The sequence below is a fragment of the Stegodyphus dumicola genome, chromosome 5, assembly GCF_044657685.1.
Source record: "Stegodyphus dumicola isolate Sdum_Otavi_A_Nest chromosome 5, ASM4465768v1".
Lineage (NCBI taxonomy): Eukaryota > Metazoa > Arthropoda > Arachnida > Araneae > Eresidae > Stegodyphus > Stegodyphus dumicola.
Window position 1 is genome coordinate 129095807 of NC_140772.1, and position 14108 is coordinate 129109914.

The 14108-nt window shown below is 32.7% G+C and overlaps 1 protein-coding gene across 1 annotated transcript in view; it reads left to right on the forward strand.

Moving 5' to 3' along the window:
- LOC118183919 (developmentally-regulated GTP-binding protein 2) overlaps nucleotides 1-14108 on the forward strand; it is a 100105-nt gene that overhangs the window by 20094 nt on the left and 65903 nt on the right. The window contains exons 4-5 of the mRNA XM_085817059.1: nucleotides 364-453; nucleotides 13021-13081. Of these exons, the coding sequence (XP_085673185.1) occupies nucleotides 364-453; nucleotides 13021-13081 (151 nt within the window). The remainder of the gene's footprint in view (nucleotides 1-363; nucleotides 454-13020; nucleotides 13082-14108) is intronic.

Below are 14108 nucleotides of genomic sequence, written 5' to 3' on the forward strand. Positions count from 1 at the left end.
TAATGATAATGATATATTTTTACTACTTTCACAACACAGTGTTCTAAAGGACATTCTTTCTTTCAAATGCTAAAAAATCGTTTGGCAAAGTATGATTAAATATGCCAATGCGAACTGTTTGTGAAGATGATATTTTCAGTGGTGGAAAACTTTCGATAAAACTTGATAATAAATCCAATCCTGACATATATTAAATATACAGTTTTAAATTAATCAAATGTTCTCAAGTGAGTATACGTAAAGCTAATTAAAATATTTTTTTTCAGTCTACTCTTTTGATATATATATATAGTTTTAAATTAATCAAATGTTCTCAGTTGAGTATTTGTAAAGCTCATTTTTATCTTTTTTTTTTTTTTTCAGTCTACACTTTTGAACATCTTGACAGATACTCACAGTGAATCTGCTTCTTATGAATTTACAACACTGACTTGCATACCAGGTGTTATTCCTGTAAGTTCTTTACTATATTTCTCAGTATTTATCATTATATATATAGGTTTAAGTTACATGTGGAGAAAATACGTATGAATGATTAAAATGCAAAAAAACTCAGGCCAAAAAAGAACATTTAAAATAACTTTTGTAAATGCCCTTACAAAAGTTCTTTTCATTGCTAAATTTCACATTTTATTTGCCCCCTCTTAGTACTTATAAAGATGTAACATAGTATGCCAGTGACTGTTAACAGATTTTGGACGGCTAATTGTGGAATGTCATTCCATGTAGATTGAATATATATCTGCAACTTCAGTTGTGGTTGCATGTAATGATATATGAACTAATCTACTAGCAGGCATATTCCATACATATTATGTGGGAAATAAATTAGGCAACTATGCAAGCCATCGAAGAAATGCTGAATGTGCATTCAACATTAGCAATAGCATTATCTTATTGGATTGTAGACCTTAATTAGTTCTGTAGCAGTTGTAAGACTTCTAGTTGTAACATCTCAAGAAATGTGATAATGACTATTTATAGTGCCAGTGCTCTAGAAAAGAAGAATGTGCTTAAAATATGAAAGTGCTCTAGCAGTTGCTAAGTGGTCAAAGATTGCTGAATACTGGTAGTTCATCCTGGATTTGAACTCGGATACTAACTGCATGGTTTTTGAGGTTTTCCTGATGTGTAATATGAATACAAGTCATGAGTCCAAGAAAGTCCTTCACAAAGGCATCCCTTCCCTTAGGTAGACAGCCCTTGAGTGCTTTACCATATTCAAACAAGAAACAAAATGTGAAAGCATTTCACACTATAGTAGTGAGGATAGGGCTTTGCCATATTCAAATAACAAGAAACAAAAAACATGAAAGCATTTCACACTATAATGTTGAGGGTAGGGCCACTATGATGCTCTTCATTACAACCCTTCAGAAGATTTTCCATTTGTATTGACAAATAAATTTCTGGTCATCATGGTTCTATAAACTGTACTTAGATTCGTCAGAGGGGGTAAGAACCCACTAGTGGCAAAGGAGTAAAATTGCTGAACACTGGTAGCTCGGTCTGAGATTCCCTAGCAAACCATTGAGATAAAAATAAAAGGAGAAGTCATCCCAGCGCTACACTGATGCAGTACTGTCGAGCTTTGGAAGCCAAAGGAAGTGTGTTTTATATACAACCAGAGCATGTTACTTTGACAGCAGTTTGGTAGTTCTTCCACAAATAATTCTACGTGAATCAAAAGGTGGGGGCACTTCCACCAAAAAAAAAAAAAAAAAAAAATCACTGTTGGATGCATAATACTTATAAGTTACTTAGTTATAAGTTTTAATATATTAACAAACCTTTTTTTATTCCCTTTCAGAAATACTCATAGAAAGTTAAATACATGGAAATCAGAAATGAATGTATAATTAGTATAGCAATATATATCATAGTTCACTCTTAAAATGAAAATGTGCTCTAATTTGAAATGAACTGAGCAGAGCATTAACTGTGAGTACTATGATTTTTTATTCTATAGATGTCTCTGAGGCTGAAAATCATCTTGTACAGACAGTGTTCACACATTTTTGTAATGATTTAGCAAAGATTTATATGTAAACAAACCTTAGAATTTTATTTTCTAATGTGTTCATTCTGATAGCCCATTTGTTGAACTATTATATTACATCTTGATTTCCAAGATAAAAGTCGTTTTTGTGGTTTTTTCCCATGTGTAACGTGTATACGAGCCAGTTTCCCTTAAAAAGTCCTTCACAAAGGCATCCCTCCCCTTAGGCAGATAGCCCTAGTGTCTTTGCCATAATTAAATAAACCAAACCAAACCAAAAGTCCTTTTCTTAAAATATCAAGGTTGATTTTATTCCATACCTCCTTCACAATCTTCCAGAGTCCATTCAATGTTTTGGGATGCCACTTATAAAGAGCTTGTTTTAAAAGTCCAATGCACAGTAATTCATGAGAGACCCATCAGGTTACTTGGGTGGGATGCATTTCAAGGGACTAGCTTCAGTTCCAGTTTCATTTCTCATTTTTTCAAAAAATAGAGCAGAGGATTTAAAGGTATGGATTGGAGCCTTATCCTTATGGAACTTGACACAGTGAAGATTGTTTGGCTAAATGAGATGGAATTTCTTCATTAAAAATAGGTGTTAGTACATATGTTTGATAGTTATCTGAATTAATTTTGACATTTTCTCCTACTTTCCTTATTTTAACCACTTTTCCTCTTATAGCGGAAAAGTTATAAGAGAATCCAATAATAACCATAAAACTTTCCTTGTTTTCTCTGAATCAACATATTAAATTTTTTTCTCCTCATTTTTGGTAGTAAATCAATCTTTTTCTATTGTAGTATAAGTATATCCTTAGTATAAATTTAAACAAATTTAAATTTAAATTTTAACAAACACGTATAAAAGTAAAAAATCAAAATTAAAGCCAAAATTAAATTTAAAGCCAAAATAATTTTAAAAAAATGTGCAAACATATAAAAATTTAATTCTCGAACTAATCTACAATATCATTTAAATTCAGAAGTATAAGCAAATCAAGTGCAAAAACAATCCATGAAAATAAATTCAATAATTTAGCAAATTAAAATTAATTCAAACAATTTTTTTTTAAATACATAAGTGAATGACTGTTGAGCAGGCAGGAGACAGACTTATCAAGGGGAAGTTGCCTCCAAACCTAACTCTCCAATCATTCAATTCGTGTTTCATCATTCATGTAGGCAAGGGTAAAAGTCAAAACCAAAAGTAAAAAGTGAAGAATGTCCAAAAAGAAATACCAATAAAGTGGTACCCTTAGAAATTAGCATTTAAGAATTAAAGTTCTAAAAAGAAAAAAATTAAAGAATTCTTTTGATAAACAAGCAAGTAAAGTCAAGTATTAAATTAAACTTTTTTTAAAAAAATTAAATTTTTTAAAAAATTTATTTTTATGGATTGTTTTTGCATTTGATTTGCTTATACTTCTGAATTTAAATGATATTGTAGATTAGTTTGAGAATTAAATTTTTATATGTTTTCACATTTTTTTAAAAATTATTTTGGCTTTAAGTTTAATTTTGGCTTAATTTTGCTTTTTTACTTTTATACGTGTTTGTTAAAATTTAGATTAAAATTTGTTTAAATTTAAATTTCATTCCTTGCAGCAATGGTGCAAAGAATTATTTAATTAAATTCAATTTATTCTTATATCCTTAGTATATATATAATTACAATTGATGAGGCTTGGATAAGTATATCCAAGCCTCATCAATTGTAACTTTATACAGTTAGTCACAAAAGTCTGCATACAGACTAAATTTTAAATTAAAAAAACACTTAAAGCATAGAAAAATTTATTTTAATCATTGAATTTTTTTCTTCTATTAGCTAAAATCGTAAGCTTAAATAAAAAGTAAATAATATCAGTGTAATACTTTTTACATTTTTTCAAAAATATATTTTGTCAAAAAAACTCAGAAATTCCCTCCAATAAGTCTGCGTACACTAAAAAAAAAAAAAAAAAAGCAAAATATAAGTGTGGGGAAAGGCAACGACCATAGTTGATAACACACATTTATTACTATTTACAAATATAGATTACATTCGGATTACAATTAATGAAAATGGTATACGAGCGATCGAGCGACGTCTGCTCCGCTCGCCAGCTAACCCTCGTCTTCTCCCGAATGCGGGAAACACATGCTGACGCAATGCATACGTCACACAGTAGGGGATTAGGGAATATCATGACATAACATTTCCCACATTCGGCCATCATGACCGGACAGGCGACCTCGCCTGAAGCAACATAGTATATCATCAAATTTAAAAAAAAATTATAATATAGTAACATAGGTATGAAAAAAATAATCCATAGATACAAAACTAAGTATACTTACACAAATGAAGCAAAAAAAAAAAAAAAAAAAAAAAAAAAGATTAAACACACCACAGCAGTTAACTAAAAATAAAAAGAACATTAGTATGACAAAATGAATTAAAAAGTTGATATGAGGAAAAAATTATTAGAAAGTTCTCAGGTGTCATCTGTCCAAACACAGGAGGATCCATAATGCTGACAGTTTAATAAAAATTAAGTGATACGTTCAATATTGTTGGACCAGGGTTTCATGTATTCAGCACAAGTGGATGTTTTGGATGGTCCGTCGAAAAATGCACACTTTTCCACATCATATGTGTCATTTTGTTTGAGCCTGGTGACTTTATAAGGTCCGAGAAATTTCTGTTTGAGTTTTAGACCAGGGCCAAACTGAGTTCGTTTGATAGCCACGAGGTCATGAAGTTGAAACTTTTGTGCCTGTTTCCGTCGTAAATTATAAGTACGGCGATTTTCGTCTTGCACTTTAGAGATTTGCTGTTTTGCGTCCTTACGGAGATCGTCACGTTGCTGAATGAATGCCGGTTTGATCTCCTTGTCGATTAGAGCAGCGATGTTTATGTCGTTTTGCGATTTCATTTTAGTCCCAAAGAGAAGTTAGGGAGAGGAATTGATGCTATGTTGAAAAGTTGAATTAATAATTTGTTGCACGGCGAGAACCATTGCTCAGGGTTGGTTATGGAGAGTGTAGAAAGGACAGCAATAATAATGGAGTTCAAACGCTCAACTTGACCCTTCAATCGTGGGAGGCCAACTGTAATAAGAACGTGCTTTATTCTCTGTGTGTCACAATAGTTTGCAAATGCAGTGGATTTGAATGCAGGGCCTCGATCAGAGATTAATCCGTGAAGGATTTCCGAAGACTGATCTTTGAGATTCCAGCCGACTGATAACTTCATCTGCGTCTGTAGACTTTGTCGGATAAAGCCACACGAATTTAGTAAACAAGTCTATAACTGCCAAAATATGTTTGTATTTCTTTGATGTGGTGGCAAGGGGACCTAAGTGGTCGATATGGTACGTGTGCAAGGGTGCGTCGTCTTTGTCAATGGGGTGCAGATGTCCGTCTTGTTTGTCACGCTTTCGATTATTGAGGATGCATGGGATGCAGTTATGGATATACCGCTCAATTTTTTCTTTCAGATTTGGGATAAAATATTCGTTGTTTAAAAGTTCTTGAGTGCGGATTACGGCGAAGTGGCCTCGTTCGTGAGCTGTTTTAATGACATTTGCCTGCATATCCTCAGGCACCACAAGTAAGTCAATGCCTTTACGTTTTTGTACAGGAGATTGTTCTTAACGAGAAAGTTATCATACGAAGGCGTCGTTTGAAGGAGTGCTTTAATAGCCGTAATATGCGCGTCGGTTTCTTGTGCTTTGCGAAATTGGAGGAGGACACTGTCTTGGATAGTCATGCAACATGGACTGTGACTAAGGGCATCCACGTGAGCCATTTTTGAGCCGGTACGGTGCTCAATTTCGTAGTCAAAATTTTGGAGATATAAAACCCATCGGGCTATTCTCGAATTGAGTTCCTTTTTATTTAAAGTTTGTACAAAAGCGTTGCAGTCAGTGATAATTTTAAAATGTGAACCAAGGACGTAAATACGGAACTTTCTTAAAGCTTCAACAATTGCAGGGACTTCGAGTTCATAACTGGTGTATTCACGCTCATTGTCCGATGTTTTCTTTGACATGTAGTAGACAGGGTGAAAGCTGTTATCGTTCATTGATTTTTGTAGTAGGACTGCCCCTAAGCCATCAATGGATGCGTCGGTATGAATTTCAATAGGACTCTTTTGATTAAAAATACTTAAAACTGGTTGTTGAAAAAGTAAATATTTTAATCTGTGAAATGCGGCTTTCTTATCAGCATGAAATTGAAAGGGGGTGTCCTTACGAAGGAGATCACTAAGGGGTTTTGCAATGCTAGAATATGAGGGGATGAATTTCCTAAAATATACCGTGAGACCGAGAAAGCGTTGGACGTCTTTCGTACTCTTAGGTTCGGGGTAGTTAGTTACAGATTTTGTTTTCGAAGGGGAAGGAAAACGTTTACCACCTTCAACGATATGTCCAAGAAATTCGATTTTTTTTGTGAAGAAATTGACATTTACGAAAATTAACTTCTAGACCATATTCACTAGCAACTTTGAGTACTTGGTTGAGACGATGAATGGCCTCATTTTCATTTTTGGCGGGAATAACTACATCGTCCATGTAGGGTAAAACATAACCTTTGACAATTAAATCACGAAAAACATAATTTATAAAGCGCTGGAATACTGAAGGGCAATTTGAAAGACCAAATGGCATTCGAAGAAACTGGAATTGTCCGTTATGAGTTACAAAAGCTGTATATGGTTTACTTTCGTCCGCTACTGGCACATGAAAAAAGCCGTTACGTAGGTCAATAGTACTAAAAATTTGGGCGTCTTGCAGTTTATCCAAAATGTCATCAATAAGAGGAAGAGGAAAATGATCCTTAATTAAAAGTCGATTAAGTTTTCTATAATCGATGCAAACACGGGGTGTACCATCTTTTTTACGCACCACGAGAACTTGACCGGCATATGGAGATGAACAAGGTTCAATAATTTTAAGTTTCAACCATTCATTTATTTGTTTGTCAACAATTTCCCGTTCAACAAAAGGAAGGCGTCTAGGAGGGTGAAAAATCGGTTTATCATCGGATAGAGTGATATTAAGTTTAATATCTGTCGTCTTTGTTTTATTTGGGACATACGAATTCAGCAAACATTCTGCCGCAGCACGAGTTTCTTTGGAAACATTTGAACCTATATCAAAAGCTGGAACATCATCATTTATTGCAAAAAGAAAGATTCAGGAGCAGTTTCAAAGCATTGCTCGGAAGGTTTTGAAAAATATATACCGTCTGGTGTAATAGTTAATTTAGCATTTGTAATTACGTCACATCCTACAATAAGAGAAAATTGCATAGAATGATTTGGAACAACTCTAATATTAGCCGGAAAGTCCTGATTATCAATGTTGATAATGGTTTGAAAATAGCCAATAATAGGAATTTTCGAGAATCCGAAACCAGTTAACACTCCAGAGTTATTTGAAAGTGGTGGGGAACCAAGTTGAATCCATGTGTTTTCGTTCAGTAATGTGACCTCACTTCCAGTGTCAATTAATCCAGAAACTGTGCTATTGAGTATAACGACAGTTTTACACATATTACCGTGAGAGGTTTGTACTGTATTTACTTCGGCAGGTGGAGTGGAAGTCTCATTTGATGTAGTGGGGCGGCAATCCATAGATTTATGTCCAAAACGACAACAAGTTAGACACTTTGGGCCAAGAGAACGATTAGGACAGGACCGTGAGAGGTGTCCGACCTCATTGCAGTTAAAACAAGTTTGTGGTTTTGTTTTAGATGGACCAGTATTATTAAATTTCGTGTCGTGTTGTTGGTCTGAATTTTTGCGTCCAGTACCACGTCTGGGGCCATTATTCGTATTTTTAAAATTTGATGGATGAGAGATATTTGTATGTCTAGTCGTAACTACAGATTCATAAGTGCGTAGCTTTTCCTTGAATTCAGAATATGATTTTGCACCGTAGAGAATAATTTTATCGGATGGGGTACCTAGTATTCCTTGAATGGTATACTGAATGACAGAAGCCTCGTCGATAACACCGTCACCACGATTCGCAATTTCGCGCATTGCGATAAAATATTACAAAGAGCTTTCATTCGAGCGCATTTTTCTTCTTTCGAGTTGTTTATGAATTTCAATAGAAGTCATTTTATCGGAGAACTCATTAAGTAATACTGTTTTAAACATGTCGTATGAATTGAGATTCCGTTGTGAAAACAAAAAAGTTTTAGCAGTACCCACAACAAGTCGTTTCGCAAAAACTAATTTTTGCTGGTTGGTAAGATTTGGGAATAATTGGAAATTATCCTCTATATCGTTGAAAAAAGCGCGGACTGAATAGGAATCATTGCCTGAAAAGTTTCTGCAAGTGTTTGAAAGATCTCTCAAAATAAACCATAAATCATGACTCATCTCGGTGTTCGCCGTAATATAAACACCGGAGCGACTCGAATTCAAATTTATTACTTCCGCGTCAGAAGAAACAACGCGATTTGGGCTTGGCGCCGTGGAGGGAGGGGAAGGGGGAACAGAAGAACTTAGACCTACAGGCGTCGATGCACTGTCGGTGTTTGAAATTGAATGATTGTCATCGGATAAAAAACTAACATCTAGGGAATTGTGAAAATTCGTCAGATTAGTGAGCGCATGAAAAATTTTTTCACATAAAACATCTTTATTAGTGGAAGCTTCCAAATGCAATAAATTCGCCACTGATATAAAATATGATAAAGAGAAATCTTTTAATAGAAGTTCTTTATGTTTTGCCAAATCGAGACTGTACGGGAACGCGGCAAAATTTCGCATTCCCTTTCGCGAAGAATGATCAAAATCGGAATATCCGAGCACGGTATTAAATAATTTAATAACTCGTGTTGTGCCATATTTAAGAGAATTCGCTATCAATGGGATATCACCTAATTTTAGGGCCATAGTTCTTTAAACAGTAAAATAGGACAATATGAATATGAAATAGGGTATGTATGAATGAGAATTAAACAGTATAAACACAGCTTAAAATCGTAATACTAATAAATTATGAATGAATCAGGGAAAAATGGGCCTACCTAATGTCGGGGCAGTCCTTATAATCCAATATATATCTTGGCCAATCCAATGTAATCCAAAATCGAATTTCGATTTAACGTCCAAAATCAGAAGAATGGACAAGTAGCATGTAACATCATTCACATATGTCGTCCAGATTGAAGAATATTAAATCGTCATAAAGGCACGTCTTCATTCACGTACGTCGTCTAGCTTGAAGAAGAATATTAAATCCTCATAAAAGGCACGTCTTGCCTTTGTTAGCTTTCTGAACGTCTTTAGTGATTGCTGGTGTCTAGGGTTCGATTATAACGCATGCACAAAAGGCATGGTCGAGCCCCCAAAATGTGGGGAAAGGCAACGACCATAGTTGATAACACACATTTATTACTATTTACAAATATAGATTACATTCGGATTACAATTAATGAAAATGGTATACGAGCGATCGAGCGACGTCTGCTCCGCTCGCCAGCTAACCCTCGTCTTCTCCCGAAGGCGGGAAACACATGCTGACGCAATGCATATGTCACACAGTAGGGGATTAGGGAATATCATGACATAACATTTCCCACATAAGCTTTTATATTACTTCAATACTTTGTAGGATATCCTTTGTTCTTCAAAACAGCTTGCAGACGTCTCAGCATTGACTGAATTAGTTTTTCAGTGTCATCCGACGTAAATTTCGCCCATTCTTCCTGCAATTTACTAATTAGCTTATTTCGTGACGTAATATTGTGTTTTCGAATTCATTTCTCCAATTTTGCCCACAAATGTTCGATTGGATTGAGGTCTGGTGACTGTGGAGGAGTACACAACTGTCTTGGAGTGTGATAGAGGAGATATTTCTTCACAATTTTAGCTGTTTGTTTCGGGTTGTTGTCTTGTTGGAAAATAAAGGTATTAGAAAGGTTTAAATTTCGGGCACTGTTTCGTAGATTTTTCTTCAGAATATCCAGATAAACATACTATCCATGACTTTATTAATAATGTGAAAATTTCCAACTCCTTTCGACGACGTACACCCCCATACCATCACACCACCTATTCCATGTTTGACAGTTGGATTTAAATTTCTCAGATTCAGTTCTGTTCTTGGTTTTCTCATACAATAGGGTGGCCATTAACTTTAAATATTGTAAATTTACTTTCATCTGACCAAATTACATTGTTCCAGAAGTCCTGCGAAGAGTTTAAATATGTTTTGGCAAAAGCAATTCTTTTCTTTCTATTTGTCTCGGAAATGTATGGCTTAGACCTAGGTTTGCGTCCATGATAATCGGACTTTCGTAGCTCTTTTTCTTACAGTTTCAGGAGAAATGTCCTTGTTGCTAGTTAAAAAAATGTCTTTTGCAATGCTTGCAGCAGAAAGTTTAGGATTTTGTTTAATTCGTAAAAGAATTTTTCTTTCTTCTCTCTGCGTTAGCTTCTTCAGTCTCCCACATCTTGGTTTTACAGCAAGACTACCAGTGTCAAGACAGTTTTGAATAACTCTTTGCACACTAGAAAATGGTTTTCCAATGGTTTTACCAATATAACGAAGAGTTTTACCTTCATCTCTCAATTTGATAATTAGTTGTCTCGTAACTAAAGGAATTTCTTTATTGGTTGTCATTTTCGTCAAAGAAAATAGAAATAGCAACTTCTAATCAACGTGAAATTTACTTCAGAAGTCAATGACCTTGAAAGTGTAACCTTCTTTGCATTCTCAAGTTTGAAGTTTAAAAGTTAGATAAGAAATCCCCCGCCTCCTTCACATTGTAGCTTTGATTTCTGGCCACTTATCTTTTAAAAATTAGTGTGCATAAATTATTAGATATGAAAATATTACAGTTAAATAATTTCAAAGTCCCTTATTGAAACTAAATATTTAAAAAATAAAACTTTAAGAAACTACCCTTTTCGCACCTTAAAATTTGGATTTGATATTACTTTTCTTGATGTACGCAGACTTTATTGACTAACTGTATATTTCTATTTTTCACCTGCCAAATAATTTTCATGCAGCAATCTGCACATAGTCTTACATGTTTCAGCATTTTTTTTGTTTTGATTAGCTTTAAATCAGGTTTTATAATTTTGTTCACAGTTCCTACAGAGATATTTAAAGATTTTGCAATAGCTCCTTGGAGGGGGGGGGGTGGATTTTCTTTTAAAGCATGAGATGCGACTTTAGATTTAATAAGAGCGGTATGTACCTTTGTTGGGTATGCATTTTTTAATGATTTTTTTCTTTCATATTAATTATGTCACTTATTTTATGTGTAGAAATATTAAAACCATTCTTTTCACATCTTTTTTTTTTAAAAAAAATTAATAAGAGAATTTTATCTTCAGACAGTGCAAAAATATAACCTTTTTTTTTTTATTTTTCATTGACATTTTAAAGAAAAGAATATTTTTAATGCTGAAGACGATAAATAAACCTTATTCTAATTTGATGCCAGTCACGTTTGTATTTTAAAATTAATATTTAAATTCATGGAGAAAATCAAACTCATTACAAAAATGTGTGAACACCCTCTGTATTTGAGAAAGTAGCTCTGTAAATAGAAAAGAAATAATACATAACTTTAATATTAATAATAGAACAAATTTTGGTTTTAATTTTTCCTAATCGTTAACTGAATAAAATTGAATTACTTTAAAATTTCTTTATGGAAGGAACTTTCATTCAAATCAAAACTGTTCTGGGAAAAGTGTAGCACTTAATTCTGTTCGGAATGAAATGTTTAAATATGTATTTTCTCACATACTTAGGTGTCTGAAATATTGTAAAAAAAGAAAATAAATACTTTTGTACTTTTATTTATATCATAATTATAAAATGTGTACTCCAATTATGTCAAAGCCTATTGATCTTAATGGCAAGTCACTGAATGTTTATGTCACTAAGAGGAGTGTATCACTGCTTCAAGGCAATGTATAGGAAAAACCAGTTTGGGCTTGTCATCTATTTCCTACCTCCATGTAAATAATGGGCTGGCGGTATGTGCATTTTCATAGTTTTCCCCATCTGTACAATCCAGTTTCCTTTAGAACTATCTGACATGAAGGCATTCCTTCCCTTAGGCAGAGAGCCTTCAAGTGCTTTGCTGTTATTAGATAAACCAACCACCAAAAAGGAATGATTTTCTCCCATAGTCTGAGTTTCATAGTCTGAGTGTCTTCATTTTTTTTCGTGATTGCACTCTTCGACATCATTTGCTAAAAGTGTCTGAACTGTCTTAAAACCTGCTGTAATGGTCAACAACAGATGTCATTTGATATGTTACTTTCTTTCACTGTTATGATAATGCTATAGAAGTTCCTTTGTAATGGTCAGTGAACTATTAGTGCCATGCTTGCCATATTTTTGTCTTTCTGTTCAGTTGTACTAATAGGTGTTTCAATCCCCTTATGTGGATGCATTGAATCCTGCAAATTATCCTATTTGCTATACTTTTTATTACCTTGAACAGTTTTTTTAGAATAAAATTTTAAAAAATTTACTTTTTAAGTATTTCTCTTTTAGCATGAAATGCATGTATCCAAATCTGAATAACACTTTAGTTATCTCTAAATAAACTTAATTTTGTATTAGAATAACCATATTTGTGTCTCATCATATCGACCATACTGAATAAAATAATTTTATGTTTGAGTCACCATGTATAGCATTCAATCATTTTAATTGAAACTATAAAATTTTAATTGGGAGTTTTAAGTGAAAGAAATAAGTCATATTGCAAAAAAATTTAGTTGTCATATTTGTGTTCAGCATTCTAAAATTAATAAAAATCCATTATTTTTATTTTAAACAAATCCATTATTTTTATTTTAAACAAATCCATCATTTTTATTTATTGTTTGATAAAATATGAGATTACATAAAATATAAACACCTTAAATCACTTAATCAATTTTTGGTCCTCAATTTCTGTATTTTAAATAAAGAATTTTCTGTCATTTTGGTTAAATAATTTACATCGTTGCAGAAATTTATATGTTTCATTTTTTTCAGTATAAAGGAGCTAATATTCAACTTCTTGATCTACCTGGTATTATTGAAGGAGCTGCTGCTGGTAAGATTTTATCTCTTTTAAAGATATGTTCCCTCAAGTTACCTTTAAATAATGAAATGGCAAATTTGTGAGATAATTTTATGAATTGATTATATAGTAGTTATATGTAGCTTTAAATTATTCTTTTTGGCATTATTGCAAAATTACTCTGAATATTTGTCTTTTGTATTGCAAATAATTTTATTAATTTCCACCTTTTTTTTTTTTTTTTTTTTAAAGAAAGAGAAAATTTTATTGCATGTTGAAATAAAATGTCAAATTAGCCTTCAGTATTTAAGCTCTTTGATTTAAAAGCTTGTGCTTATTATTTTCATCTTTGGTTTCCATTTTTTTTACAATAAAAAGTTTTATCATTTCAAAATTAAGAATGGAAGTAAAAGTTTAAAATCATATATTATCTATGTTGAAAATGTGCATGCTATATATATTTGTAAAGCAATTATTTATGGTCATGGCACAAATAGAAATGTTTAACTATGTTGTAGTTTTTTGAGATAAATATAAAAAATATGACAACTATACATATTTAGCTAATATTTAAAAGGTTACTAATTATGTAGTTGCTTCAAAATAAAATTATAAAAAACAAAGAATTAAAAAAAATCTAGACAGTAAATGTGGATACGTACAGAATTTTTGTCTGAAAATTATAAATGAAGCATTTGCTTTTCCTCATTTTTCACTAAAAGGTTATAAGTTTTAAATGTAATATTTTTTGGGTACGTGAAATGTTGTGGATCTTTGAGTTTATTTTGGTAATAGTGAGAATTATTCATAATTTATTATATTACAGTTGCAGCTGCATTGTTTCTTTTTGGTAGAAATGTTTGTGCTTTAGGAGTTTTAACTTTAATTAATTATTTTAACTTTTATTAATTAAATAGAGGTTTCATGGAATATCATAAAGAAATTGTGTGTATTTTTAAAGAAAATTTTCATTGTGTATGGAATTGCTACATAATAATCATTGTGTAATTTACCCTATTTCAACCCAACCTTTTTTTTTATGCGTGTGTGGGGGACAGTT